This window comes from Macrosteles quadrilineatus, unplaced genomic scaffold (genome assembly GCF_028750875.1).
Source record: "Macrosteles quadrilineatus isolate MER2022 unplaced genomic scaffold, UCM_ALF_1.0 Scaffold_5__1_contigs__length_97177068, whole genome shotgun sequence".
Taxonomy (NCBI): domain Eukaryota; kingdom Metazoa; phylum Arthropoda; class Insecta; order Hemiptera; family Cicadellidae; genus Macrosteles; species Macrosteles quadrilineatus.
Window position 1 is genome coordinate 20705022 of NW_026542598.1, and position 15190 is coordinate 20720211.

The window sequence follows — 15190 nt, forward strand, 5'->3', positions numbered from 1 at the left end:
TTAAATGTTGTAACATTTACAATATTACATATTACGAATATAAACTGTTAAACATATATACAGGGTGATTGATATAAGTGTGCCAGCCGTTTTATTCGAAAACCATAAGAGATATCAAAAAAAGTTAAATGGTAAGTGCCTTGGATTTGTTATTTAAAAAATTGTAGTCAAGTCAAAAAAAATATTTTAGCCGCCATTTTTCCAATATGGCCGCCAACTTTGATTTTTCTTATGGAACACCCTGTATTTTATTATGTATACTGGTAGAAAATGTAGTTTTAAGACGATTTTATTCTTGTGATTTTTTTCATAAACCTAACTGTTTCAAAGATAATAATGGTTTAAGTTGTGAAATTTTGAATGGATTTCTAATAAAACAGCTGGCATGCTTGCTTAGGCCTTTTTTCGAAATTTTTTCTCATGCAGAAATTTCAAAACTTTAACCATTATTATCTATGAAACGGTTAGGTTTATGAAAAAAATCACAAGAATAAAATCGTCTTAAAATCACATTTTCTACCAGAATACATCATAAAATACAGGGTGTTCCATAAGAAAAATCAAAGTTGGCGGCCATATTGGAAAAATGGTGGCTAAAATAATTTTTTGACTTGACTACAATTTTTAAATAAAAAATCCAAGGCACTTACCATTTAACTTTTTTTGATATCTCTTATAGTTTTCGAATAAAACGGCTGACACACTTATATCAATCACCCTGTATAGGCTATGTGTTAATTATTTAAAAAAAATAAATAAATAAGAATATGTTTTTTATTGAAAAATATTATTCTAGTTTTATAATAGATATTAATATAATTGTGTTGCGGGAAGCTTTGAATAGCTTGCATGTTTACCACTTGACCATATTGTGTCATATTAATAAAGGATTAAATCTGATAGCAATTGATTACTATCAGCAGGTTTTGTAAAAAAACAACAACTCTGTGATTTTTGCACTTCACACAAACAAGTTTACTAGTTGTTGGTGTAGTTTTCCCGTGCCAGTGAAACATTTTTTGATAAACAGTAAGTCAGGACATTTTTTGATAAACAGGACATTTACATTCAAGACATTCTTGATTCTTGCAACATTCATCTATTTAGGGAATATCTATAAATTTGTCAGGTTCAAAACTGTTATGATTTATTATAAATGAATCTACGGAAAGTAAATAAATGAGACGTCTTATAACACTTAAAACATATATTTACGCTTATACTGTTAGGTACTCAAAAGACGGTAAATATACAAAAAATATGGTAAAGTGGTGATCGATTGCGATTGGCCACTCCAATCGAATTCGATCACCACTTACCATCTTTTTTGTATATTTACCGTCTTTTGAGTTACAGTATAAACGTAAATATGTTTTAAGTGTTATAAGACGTCTCTTTTATTTACTTTCCGTAAATTTAATAACACGTACAATGCTGATCAAGAAGTTTTTTTTTTATATAAATGAATGCCTAGTTAACAGTCCTTTTAAAAGTTTATGAGAGGTACTTTGCGGAATGGATTAATTGTTCAACTGTATTGACTATCAGTGCCTGGTAGACCTGGGCCAAGGGGCGCAAGAAAGAGGGAAAAGTTCCTTGCAAGGTAGGAAGGGAGGTCCCTTAGCAATACAAAACGTGGGCCTGTTGACTATTGAATTGTTAAATTGTCTGGTTTTAACCAATTCTACAGGAAATGTAGTAAAGTAGCAAGTAGCACTATTGCCAAAGTACTGATTAGTTCAAGACTTTGATCCACACAGAGACTTAATCATTCACTATCTATAACTTTTAGGTTAGGCAATCATAAAAAAGAGTTTAATTATTTATCTTTCAGATGTATCTCAATGAGCTGCGAGCGTACTACCCAAGACAGACTATTAAAATTCAAAGGGTTGGATTGTCCAAATACAACAATCTCAATATCAAATCACTTCCAGTTCAAGACAAGGACACTCAGGATGAGAAAATTCCTGCTGTTCGAGGAAAACTACCCAAAATCCTGCTTGGGCCGTTAAACTTTTTCTACCTTTTCATGGAAAATTCATCCATTCACGGATTTAATCATTTGACAAATAAGAAACTGCATGTTTTTGAGTAGTAGGTATTTCAAATTAGCTGCATTGATCTTATGATATTTTGAGTTAGTAGTAAGTTATTAAATGTTTTACACTAATTTTACACATGTATTGCAGTTTAATTTGAAACCTATATTTTGTTCAAGTGGATGTAATTTTTATTCCATTAATCGTAGTAAGAAGTCATATTTTAGATCTATTGTCTCAGAATGTCTCAGACTAACCACTAAAGATGCCACTTCACAGTAAGGGCAAAATATCTGGCAACAGTGAATTAGTGACGAAGCAGCTAAATAACATCACTATGAACTCTCATGACACCGGCCGAGAAAGCCTATATAAGATATTCAATAACAAAAAAATGTAATACTTTTTTTGTCCTTGTCCACCCCGATAGCATTTTTACGGAGGAATTACATGAGGAAGTACTTAAACTCATTTAGGCAAAGCGGTCCAAAACTTGGGCCTCCTTCCTCAAAATTAATAATTTTTTACACACTATTCCTGGCTCAACCTCCTCTTTTACAATTCGCTATTACAACAGATTAATCTGCACAGAAGACATACAGTATACAAAATATCAGTTAGGTATTTCATACAATTTACAAAAGACTGATATTTTTCAGTATTCTGTGGCTGTGCGCTCTAGTAGGAGGTGTATACGGGTTACTCACGATATCGTTGTCAACGTTGGATCGCTACACAAACAACCCAACTGTTGTATCGCTAGAGCGCAACTACAAAGAGTGGAACACTACTCTTCCAGCAGCCACTGTGTGTCCTGATAGCAAGTTTGATCAGGATAACCTAGATGAGGTACTGACAAGGTAAGCGTGTCACGTGAAATAACTATTTACACATTTTATTATTATTTTAATTGAGGTCTAAGTTTAGAGTAAGCGAGTGCACTGTTTGATTTTGCATTTTCTCTTCCAGATATTTCATCTACAGTCTACTATAATAATTCATTACATCACATATAATTCATTGGGAGATAATGACATTTGTTGCCCGATGACTTGCAGTGGTCTTAGAAAAACCATTTGTCACTTAATAGTTAATAATATGTATTTTTTATAAGGGGCTACAGTTCAGGTAGCTTATTTGAGAAAGTTGGAGTAAATGGACTTATAGTAACAAAAACCCCCACTGCAGCAAAACTGCAGACTAAGCCAATTTTCATTTGGCTGATTAGATTTTTGTTTTATTTTAGTACCATTGTAGATAATAATCATACACATTTTTCAAGGTTGGGAATAACTGAATCAGATGCTAAAGAAGCAGCTCAGAATTTCCTTGTCATGTTGGCAAAGACAAACTACACATCTTTCAATCTTCTTCCTGCCTTCAAAGGGATTTCACCTCGAGATTATTTGGACGTCATTGTTGAAATGAAGTATGTTTTTGAATATTCCGTCAGCAACAGCAACATTGACAACGCGGATCAACAAGAGAACGAACTAGTGATGAACATGAATGAAATGAGTTTATGTTACAGCTACAACTCTCAAATTGCCGTCTACCTGAACCCGATGTGAGTTAGTAAAAGTTACATAATAAATTTTTTTAGTAATAAATATAATTTAGTACCTTATTAAGAAGTTTTTTTAAATGTTGGAGGTTTCTCACATGTCCGATATGTTATCGCAACTAAACAATGTACATAAACCTCTTGTCCTGATGTTCATTATGAACTATGGCTACTCTTGCTACTATTCAACCAATAGTGTCACCACAGTGTGAATTATGAAAAAACAACATACCATTTACCATTCCACCCTGTAATAGTTAGTAGTACCATAGACTAACCAACACAAGAAGACTTCTCATCCCATTGTAAATTTTAAATACTAAGGGAGTATGTTTTATCTATGGTAGTACCAAAGAAAATATTGTTTGGAGCTATTTAAAAAAAGTTGTAATACCGCCGGTACGTACCACTAATGATTTAAAAAAATGTTACAGTCTTCATAGTAAATATTCTCTAAAATGTATTTAGCTATAAACAAACGTAATTTTCTTGTTTTGAATTAGTTGTATAAAACTGTACTCAAAATCATAACAAAATATAAATCTACTTAAGTGGGATTATTGCTAGTTGACTTCCCTAATGTAGTATTGGTTTTTTATGCAATTTTTAAGCAATGTTTACGCAAGGTTTTAGCTGGTTGAATCAGTTGATATTTTTGGGGGGGTAAGACAAACATCCACATAATTAATAATTTTAGTGTTTGGTAAATTTCTCAAATTTCTTAGGTTTTGGAAGACGGGAAATTACACTCACTCAAGTACACACTTCCAAATGTTGGGAAGCCCCTTGGATGGGGATATCTTCACTCAAGTGATGAACATGGATACTGCTTACGTTGTGAGTGTTATTAAGAAAAAGTAAATAAAAATAACATATATAATCAAATATCAATATAATTCATAATGTTCTACTAAAAGATTATATCAAATTATCGAGCACTGTGTTCGCTGCACCAAATACTTTTCTGATGATTTGTTTTCCTTTTATAGTACGTTTATAACAAAATAATATAACTCTAGGTTTTAATGTTCAATCACTTTAGTTTGTAGAAATATTTATAACTAGCTGTACCCGCGGGCTTCGCCCCGTTTAGCTTCATAAGTATTCGCATGGCTCATTCACGTCCTGGTTGAAGTTCGTTCGCTACGCTCACTCACCTTTAGGTTGGAGCTCGTTCGCTGCGCTCACTTGCCTTCAGGTTAGCTCGTTCGCTACGCTAACTCGCCTCAAGGTTGAAGTTCGTTCGCTACGCTCACTCACCTTTTGGTTGGAAATTAGCTGTTGTCATAAATAAAAAAAAAAATTAATAGTGCTGCACCCTGTTGGTAATCCTTGTAACTTTTATGCTGTTGAACATCATAGAACAGAACCAACTTGTTTAATTGAGACAGCTGTTAAGATTCATTAATTCCTTTTAAATATGAAAAATCATAAGATTAACATGGGGAACAACAGAGCCACTGGGGCGGAGCCCGAAAGGGTCTTTGAGATAAGAATATGCTTTAATGTTAATCGGGAATGTGAGCTATCATCATGCCAAATTTCAGCCCAATCCGTCCAGTAGTTTATGCGTGATTGAGCAACAAACACACACACAAACACACACACAAACATACACACAAACATACACACAAACTCACAAACTTTCAGATTTATAATATTAGTAAGATTGCTAACAAATGAGTTTTATATGCAAACAACCCTTCAAATCCTCTAAACATTTGTTCTAATCACTGTACCAAGACAAAGACAGCAACATATTTATGTATTTTAAACTAACAGAATGTTTATAGCTTAGTTAATTATCTGAGTAGCTTGACTACTAACTCCTCGGTATTTAGTGAGTCGGTGGCTCAGTCGGTAGCGTCGCGGACTTTGGGCCCAAGGCAGCGAAGTCGTGGGTTCGGATCCTGGTCACTGCCGATAACATTTTATCAGTACAGTTCGCCTTTGTACTGTACCGGCTCACTCCTTGCTTTGCTGTAAACGATCCACGCACGGGCGCTTAGTCTATGTGGACGGGCAAATGCAAGGTTAAGAGAGGCCGCCAACCTCTTTTTTAAAATAAAGAATAAAATAAAAATAAACTACGATAAGTTATTTAGCCAGGATCATTATTAAGCCTGAACAAGGACAGGTGGGTCCAGTTGGAACCGTCCACAAGTTGCAGATAATATTCAGGATCAAACCAACTTTCTGATTGCTAGGCAAGCACTCTCTCCCTAGATATTAGATTCTAGAAATTATATATTTTAGAACCTAACTTCTACACATCAGCAACCCTTTCAAAAGCTTTTGTAGACTATTGGTTTTCAATCAAAACAAAAGAACATTTTTGTAGGTCTACCTCCACAGTCCCCAGGAAGTGCCAGACATTGCCGTCAAGGGCAGTTCAGCTTACGAAGGGTCGTACATGACACAGGATGTGGTGGCTCTAAGCATCGTAAGCGCTCCCGAGATCCGCAGTCTTACGATTCCTCAGCGAAAATGCCGATTCCTGGAGGAAAGTAACCTGGAGTTGAGTCCTGTCTACTCATACAACCTGTGCAGAATGGAGTGTCGTATGAAACTTGCCTTCAAACTGTGCGGATGTGTCCCCTACTTCTATAAGCCCTCAGGTTAACATTGTGTAATGTCAAATATAGTTATCATAAATTTTCAAAATCATCTTCGGATATTTTTTAGGGTAGGTATTTTAAGGAAAATGAGCAAAGTATGGGTTGGGTATATATGAGATGGGACTACACATTAGTTACTAATACTTAAGGACAGCTGTTTTCAGTTTCAACCGTCAAAAAAAGCTACCAGTTTATCTCAGGTTTAAACTTGCAACATTCTGATTCTCAAACTACCAGCTTTTTAACAGCCATATAATAGGCTATAGTAAGGAAAATTTATATTTATAGCAATGGGTTTGTGACTCATAAAAGTAGCAAGCGAAACACAGTAATTGGAAACATCTTAGATGCTTATAAATGTTAAACTATGGACTACCAAAACCAGTCAAACAAAATATCTGTGGTAACAAAACACCTCACTTTCTCCAATTCTGTAATATACTGGTACTGTAGGTATTTCGCTAACATAATTTTATTACGACAGCAACACCATTTTGGGGATTTTAAGATGACTATGAGTGGAGGATGAAGATCAAATATATTGTGAGGTGACTTTTTGTTACTTTTGTACTGATTTAAGACTTGCTGTTTCTTTAACCGACCAATTATAAAAAATAAAAATAAAACAATGACCAAGGACAGCTTATGGTAATGTTAAATGCCTTCTGTCTGAACCTCTTGGCGAATTCAACTCAATGAATGAAATTTTACTGGATATTTAACACTTAAACAATCCCAAGTTCATGCTCATTTACCAGTCATCATTAAGAACCCATTTTCTTTTTCAGATAACTACAAAGTTTGTGACCTAAATGGGATGCAGTGTTTGACAGATCATGCAGGTAGGTTTATATTGGCATTATAGTTCGGTCGCTTAGAAAGAGACCTCCTCTAGTATTGGTTAGCATTAGCGCGCTTGTCGCTTTCTAAGAGGCCGAACTATAGTTGTGTACTTCTTGAGATGACAACCATTTATTTAACTCGCAAGAATTTTTAATAAAAAGATAAATGAATGGTATTAGAAATCTGAAACATACTTTCTCCCATTGGCTTGTCAACGACCTGGGGTCACTATGTTGATTTATGGGAAAATCAAATTAAAGTTACAATATCTTTTGAACTGTAACTTTTACAGCGATGGTGGCTATACCGTTTTCTTAAGAGTTCAAATGACTATAACATTTTTCAACCAAAATCATTTGAGCCTTTTTTTATCCGATTATTCCATTATTTTACGGGTTTTATGGAAAAATCGCCATTAATTTTTTTTTTATTAAATAACTGCCTGGAGATACTATAGATAAACCTATAAGTACAAAATTTCACTAAAATCGGACCAAAGGTGTGCTCTGTCTGTACACATCCACACATACAAACACACACAGACATTACTATGAAAACCACTTTTTTGAGTTTAGAGGGATACAAAATGGATAGACCACCCAAAACTCGATCATTTTTACAAAATCAATACTTGCTCTATATACTATGAATAAGAGGAGAAAGTAAAAAAAAAATATTTTTCCTACAGTCACCCGACAAAGTTGGCTTCCTTGTACTGTTTATAGTACAGAAAGCTGCTAATTCCTGCATATTTATACTTTGCCGTACGGTTTATACTTTGCCGTACGGTTTATACTTTGCCGCACATCAGGATTCCAACGAAACAACACAAAACAGCGTGGTTCCATTATGCACGTAATCCGTGTAGGCTTTGAAATAGGTTGGCAACACTTAAAGATAATTATACTATGAACAGCTGATTGACTATTATAACTACGATTTAACCTGTCATTTCGTGTTTATAGTTTCGGTATTTCTGAACTATCTGGACTTTTCTTTTAAACGTTTTTAAAACATTCCTACGATCTTAATAAACAAGAAAATACCTTTTAAGTATTTTTTTAGGCGCGGAAACCACTTCAAATTACAAAAACATACGGAACTATATTCTCAAAACGCGGAGCACTTTCTTGCCGAGGAAAAATAGCGGAGTGATATGGACCGCGGGTACTACTTTCTCTAGGGCACCATTTGTGTTGCCAGCTGAACCTAAAAACGTGTTGCATAGTGTTTGAAAGATTAATTATTTATATGCTTTATAGTGACTGTAGGAAAAATATAATGTGTAACACGAGTGAAAAAGGCCTTTGCTGCACTCGAGATCATTCCACACTCGCCTGCGGCTCGTGCGTAAACATTGCTCTCGTGTGCATCAAAGTGCCACTTTCACCACTAGTTACACAAATAACTATTTTTACTGTTATTACTTGCAGATATCCTAGTCAAACTTGTAAGAGGGAATGAAAGAATTGACTGTAAATGTCTGCCACCTTGCGATGACGTCAATTTTATCACAGAAACAGAAAATATCATGGACTGGTAAGACAGATTTTTTAACTCTAGACTGGAAATCCTCTCATATCTGTATCTTAAAAAATTTACGCCAGCTTTATAGTATATTATGTTACTAGTCCTGAAAATTTGTTTACCGGACGAGTGTTGTGGTCCTCGTGCCAGACAAAGTCGAGAGCGTGATTAACATTCATGTCCGGAAAACACATTCTGGACGAGTGATGTACGGTACGATATTTTAAGCCATACTACTCTAAGCTAACTTAACAATTACAAACCTGTACAAATCCTTATATATTCCCACAACTAAAGGACTAACAATCACTATTCATAACCTCTAAGAGAGGTTATGTTTTTGTTTATAACAATCATTGCCAAATATAATCAGCTGAGAGTCTGCAGTTGAGGGAGCAGCTTGTTTACCACGTGACTTCGAAGGAGTCAATGAGGATCCCGTGTTGTTGCCAAATCTAATAATACAAGCTGATTTGAAAATATTGTTAGTATATTTTAATTAGTGTTGTCAACAGGCGACATGGCAATGTTGCACTAGCCCTGTCTTGTGATTGGCTGACACCAACTGCAGACTCTCGTGGACCCTAGTATAGATTATGCATTCCATAATGGTAGGATTAACTTAGAACGCTTGTGAATGAAGTCAAGAACAAGACAATGGTCTCAGATCTGAGCTTGAGCTAACTCGCTTGGCCAGGATAGGAGCTCGGTGGAGGACAAACAGCACTCTTATTTCAATAGGAACTTCAATAGGAACTTCTTTCCATTACCATAAGGATAAGGTTTCTTGTTTAGAGTACATCATAAAAATTCTGTTTTTCTAACTTACTTATTTGGAGGTAATTGTTTGAATTTTTAGGACACTTGGAACTAATCTTAAATGGGGCCTTGTGAAGTATCCTCGGCAAAGACTTCGGAGAGACGTCCTTTTTGGGGTTGCCGATGTTTTAGGCAAGTATATGAAGACCATTTTCCAAAGAATAACATACCAGTAGCCATTTTACTTGAATTTAAATGATTTAATTTAAAAAATGACAATGTTATGTTACAGTCAACATGGGCGGAACTGCTGGATTGTTCTTTGGCTGCAGTGTCCTCAGCCTGGTGGAAATCCTTTACTTTTTTACTCTGAGACTTTTTTGGTTTTGTTTGAAAAAAAATTAAACTCTCAGTAATTAAAATATGAACTGTAATTAAATCACTTTCAGAATATAAATGTGTTGTTCTATGGCTGCACTACAGATTATAAAACGTTAATAGTGTTAAAATACCAATAATAAAGATTATAAGTTCAAAAATATTTGACTTTTTTACCTATTCAAAATGTTTTTATAACAGTTCACTGTACCGATAATATGAAAGATAGAAACTTCTGGATGAGAAGAGGTAGAGATAATAAATATGGTGTTCAATGAATAAGAGAGACACAAAATAAAGTTATCACAGTAAACTGAATAAGAATATTATAGCAAAACAAGGCAGCTTATATTCTGTTAAATCTAAAGCATATGACGATGTTTCATGTTGGCTATGCTTTGACAATGTCTATTACCATATTTAGACTATACAACGAGATATTGACTAATATTGATCATCTCAATGGATTGCACCAGGTTTTTTGGCTTCAAATTTTTACATGTTGGATTGGAAGTCTACTCTGAGTATAGACAATGGTATTACACATATATGACAAATGACAGTTAAGGATTCATATTCTTGTTTAGTACTAGCATTGACTATTGGATACTGAAGGTCAAAGGATTATATTGGATACAGGTTTTATTGATACTCAAAGATACTAGCCACTATACCCGCGCCTTGCAAAATTAAACTAAACAAATGAAGTTTTTGGCCTGAAAGTAAACAAAACCATATGTTAACTAATGCTATTAGGATAGGCGTTTTATGTTTACTTTTGGGCCAAAAACGTCTTTTGTTTATGTTTATGATCCATTACCGGTATTTATTTTTAGTATTCGTGGTGTTAACCAACTGTTTGAGAATGTGAAATCAAGTGCATTTGGCAGTTCTGCTTGTTTACATTTCCACATTATGAGTTTGTGATAGTTCTATCCTTGGAGCTGTAGCTTTATTTTTGTCCAATTTAAGCCCAGTCGGTTCAGTAGTGTTTGAGTTTATCTCATATCAATCAATCAATTATTTAAGATGTGGTCACTATACAAACACACACAGACAGACTGACACCACCTATTCTTTATAATTTCTTCCTTTTTTACAATTTTACTTTCTATTTCATTTTTATATCAGTGAATAAGCAATAACAAATACGTTATTTATTTAATTAACAATTTTAAAGAGGGAAAAATAGCCAGAAACAAATCATAAACAAAAACACTCTATAAATTGCCAGACCATTACTAACTAAAAAAATATCATCAGCTGATATTAGGACGCAAATTAAGGGAAGAATCTTTAAGGGAATATGATTAATCCATGGATAAGTATAATCATAGACAAAAAAAATTAAATATAGACTGTCAGCTGTGCTGCGGTTGCCATGGTTACCATAGGTTCTGGCGCACACCGCTGCAGTTTACGTAGCGCGTACGCCGTAACTACGGTGGTGCTCCAAGCGATGTGCGCCAGAACCTATGGTAACCGCAGCACAGCTGACGGTCTATATTTAATTCTTTTTGTCTATGGTATAATCTAAATCTCATACCTAAAAATTTATAAATTGTTATACCCAGTGCTCAATATGTAAAAAATGAGATGTTGGAACTGGAAACTATTTTATTGCCAATATTTTTATCTTTCTGAAAGCAATGATTATATACCTACCAAATGTAATGTTAATTTAGTGGCCCATTAATGTTGAAAGGCACAAAACTAATAAATATTTTACAACGCTTGGATAAAATCTCTATCCCCAATGTAAAATCAATGCCTAACAGTTGTTATTTGGAAGCCTGATAACTTTTTAACCACTGCACTTATAGTGGTTTCATTTATTTGTTTATCACCCTCTCATATTTGTGCTAATACAAAGCTTGGCAATCTTATGAAATATTTAGTAAAGAGTCCTACCTTACATTTATATAATTACAGCCATGAGTGATGGTTTGGACAACAGCATTTCAAGTTAGAAAAAGGAAATGGAACAATGTAAGCAGTACAAAATGTATAGAAATGTTAAAGTTAATCCTCTTAAATCTTTATTGGGGGAAAATAAAATTCAAACAAGAAATTTGAAATATAAAAGTGTTCTAGAAGAAAAATATTTCAAATTTTCACTTATTCATGGATTAGGACACATCACAATGAAAGGCATCCATCCATTGGAGCGGTAAGAAACAAGATATTTTTTTTATTACAAATTAAGGCGTCTTCCAAACATTTTTATCTGAAAAAGTCCTATGCAGCATACTTTCCACTAATTGAACCGTGGACCAAGTGAATGCCTGATTAGATTTTTACTCAAATGTTTCTTTAAACATGTCCTGCCTGGAAAACCTTTAAATTTTGTCAGTATTGAGAAGATGAAGATTAAACAATTTGCATCTATTTATTCCACAACCTTTTTTTTGAGCTGAAGGAAGATACTTTAGTCTCTTTTCCGCAAGTATCTTCCATCTCTGGAATGGGTACTACTTCTGCTTTTCTAAAAAAAACCTTCATCTCTCACTTGTGTGTGTGTGTGTTTTTTTAAAGAGACACATGAGTTTTCATTCTGAATTCGTGAAAACCACTTTCATGTTAATTTTATTTTTGTACCTCACCATGTCATCTGGGGGCCAAAGTATGCCCAAGATTGAACATCGTTGTTCTAACCAGTTAGAGTTAGAGAATTCTTTAAGATCAGGGTTGTCCATAGAAATATTATAACTTTTTCACTCTACATGTATTTAAATCTATAAGATTCTCTATGTGCACAGATTCTAGAATTGTTCTGAAAACCCTCTAAAATTCTAGTTGTTTCATACTTCTTGTCAGGGACCTCTCCTATGGGGTTTCATCATGGACTCAATAATAAATTTAGACCAACGAAAAGGCATTTGTAAGACTAAAACATGATGTAAAAATGAGTTGATAGGTAATTTTGATTTGTATGCAGAAGTAATTCTTTTTCTTCAAGCAAAAAACTTACTTGAAACCAAATAGTGGTTTAACTATTTTGAAGGCATCTGCAAGATCAAGACAATTCCTTACCCTAGAAGGTTGTCCACCCTGCTGAAAAGATAATCAGTTTTTGTGTGTGCCAAGTAAAACATCAGCCATTTGCAGTGTTTTCTCTTTCTTGTTCAGCTACAAGCCTGCTATCAAAAACAGAAACTTAAGAATATTTTGATATTTCCCTATTCTTTCTTATTAACATATTTTAATCCTGTTTTCATTTTTTCAGAACCATTTTTTTTAAGAATTATTTCGGTTGATATTTTTTATACTTTGATTGCAATGAATACTATATTTAAAAACTATATTTTGAGGAATTATACATTAGAGTGTTTCATAGATCTTTGAATTGATTTAATTTAGCTTATACAATCAATGGTATTCCATGATTTATTTCAGTTTTATATGGATTTTGACGGTGATGCTTGCTCTGATGGGCATAGTATTCATAAATCTATCATCTTGGAAACGTTTTCAAGAGAACCCAGTTGTTATCTCCATTGAACGGGATTATAAAAATTGGAACACCTCATTTCCTGCACTAACATTCTGTCCTTTCAACAAAACTGATCAGAAAACCATCAAAATGATTGCACAGTGAGTAATAAAGTCTTTTGCTTGAAGTTCATGTTGTTGGTAATGATTTTACAAAAGGTATTTTCTTTTTATTATTTTAAGTAAAACTATTGCCTTTTGTCAATGGTAAAATATAAGTTTCTGTTTATGTCTTGGGATACTAACAACATCTCATGTGCACAAACCAAGGTGAGCTAGAAAACACAAATAGCTGAACACAACAGTTTTAATTAAAAGGAGCAAAAACAAAATACCCCTGCCGCAGCAAACCTGCAGACTTATCAAATTCAAATTTGCCTGAATTGATTTTCAATTTAATATATTTACCTAGGACCGTTTTCTTAAGTAGCCGTTTCGGTTTCAGTACAGTTCTTAGAATTGAAAAGTAGGCCTATCTCATAACAGCATTGTTTACTTTCATAACAGCATAGTTTTACTCATAACAACACGGGTAACGGACCAATTTGAGGTTCAAGGATTGAGAGAGGAGAAGCAAAATTGTAATGATTCGAAATTCAACTAATCAGCTGTTCAGGCCAATTTAATTGTTGATTGGAGCAATTAGTATTTGATACAATGTTTCGTTGCATCACTGTCAGTGGCAATTAGAGGTTATAAACAAAAACATAACCTCTCTTAGAAGTTATGAGTAGTTATTTTTAGCAATTAAAACACTGTAGTAGGTAAAGTAGTGTTCGCAACTCGCGTAAATAGTGTTAACGACACTCGTAGAAGTTTTTAAGGCACTCGCCAAGGCTTGTACCTTAAATTTTCTACTTGTGTCGTTAACACTATCCTTACGCAATCGTTGCGTAAACTACTATTAATTAACATAAGGTATAACACATATCTAAGTTTGCTGCCACAGGGAGGTTAATAAAGTGTGTTTTAGTGAAATAATAATAGCTTGGTAAAAAATAAATAAACTTGCCAAATTTTATCAAATTATATCCATAAACAAGCACACTAAAAAAATTATTATATTCTCCATAAGAATAACATAGGAATTTCAAATTTACAATTTTTTGAATTTTCTCTGTAACCAAACCGTAAAAACACTTTAATATACTACATTATTTGTTTTTTAGGCTCTTTAAAATGGTCTAGAGATAAATTGGGAAATTTTGTGTTTTGAGGCTACCACCTAGGGTAATATCCTACTTCCCTATAGCAAAATTCCCTAAAAGTGGAAAAGTAAAAAAAGTCAATTAGAACCATCCACTCAACAAACAACCAATAAAAGAAAGTTTAACAAACTTGTATTTAAAACACTGCAAACGAGTAAGTTTAAGGTTTGACATTATACTATTATTTCATTCTTTTTCACAATGAATAATTCATTAACTTTCATCCCTAAACATGCAATAAATATCTAAATGTGATGATATAAATATGAATGGGATAGGTAATTTTTATTTATATGCAGAAATGATTCTTTTTCTTCAAGCAACTTAATTGAAACTTCTTTAAGTTAACTTACAGAAAAAATACTATTCATAAGAAATTAATTCGATTGATATTGTTTTTGATTTAAAAAGTTTTCATGTTAATTGCAGGAAATACAGGAGTAGAAATAAAGAAGTCGCAGCATTTTTGAGCATTTTAACTGAAACTACTTTAGAAACGTTAGGCAAAATATCCATAAGTAAAGCAATTCCTTCATATAAATACATTGACCTTATTATTGAAAGCAGTTTCAAGTTTAATTTTGACATAATTACATCAAACCTCGACGTTTACAAAAATAGTTCATTGTGGATGACGAGAATATTGTCAGAAAAAGGAGTTTGCTACACGTTTGCATCCAAAGTTGCAAGTTATCAGGATCCAAGGTGAGGGTTTCAATAATTAAGTAAGTTGATGTGATTCTGTAACTGTAGTTAAAT

The 15190-nt window shown here is 33.6% G+C and overlaps 1 protein-coding gene across 1 annotated transcript; it reads left to right on the forward strand.

The window, feature by feature from the left end:
* Positions 1-964: 964 nt before the first annotated feature.
* Positions 965-9824, forward strand: LOC128995468 (sodium channel protein Nach-like). Its single transcript, XM_054420487.1, has 10 exons — positions 965-1029; positions 1835-2097; positions 2702-2902; positions 3325-3609; positions 4332-4443; positions 5948-6224; positions 7013-7066; positions 8501-8606; positions 9454-9545; positions 9646-9824. The coding sequence occupies exons 2-10, from the start codon at positions 1835-1837 to the stop codon at positions 9756-9758; spliced, it is 1503 nt and encodes a 500-aa protein (XP_054276462.1). The 5' UTR covers positions 965-1029; the 3' UTR covers positions 9759-9824.
* Positions 9825-15190: the final 5366 nt, after the last annotated feature.

Excerpts from the sequence above, each read along its gene's own strand:
- LOC128995468 (XM_054420487.1), top strand. The coding sequence starts at position 1,835 with ATGTATCTCAATGAGCTGCGAGCGTACTACCCAAGACAGACTATTAAA. Across the intron at positions 2,903-3,324 it reads CTAGATGAGGTACTGACAAG|GTTGGGAATAACTGAATCAG; the intron begins GTAAGCGTGTCA and ends ACATTTTTCAAG. Across the intron at positions 7,067-8,500 it reads GTGTTTGACAGATCATGCAG|ATATCCTAGTCAAACTTGTA; the intron begins GTAGGTTTATAT and ends TATTACTTGCAG.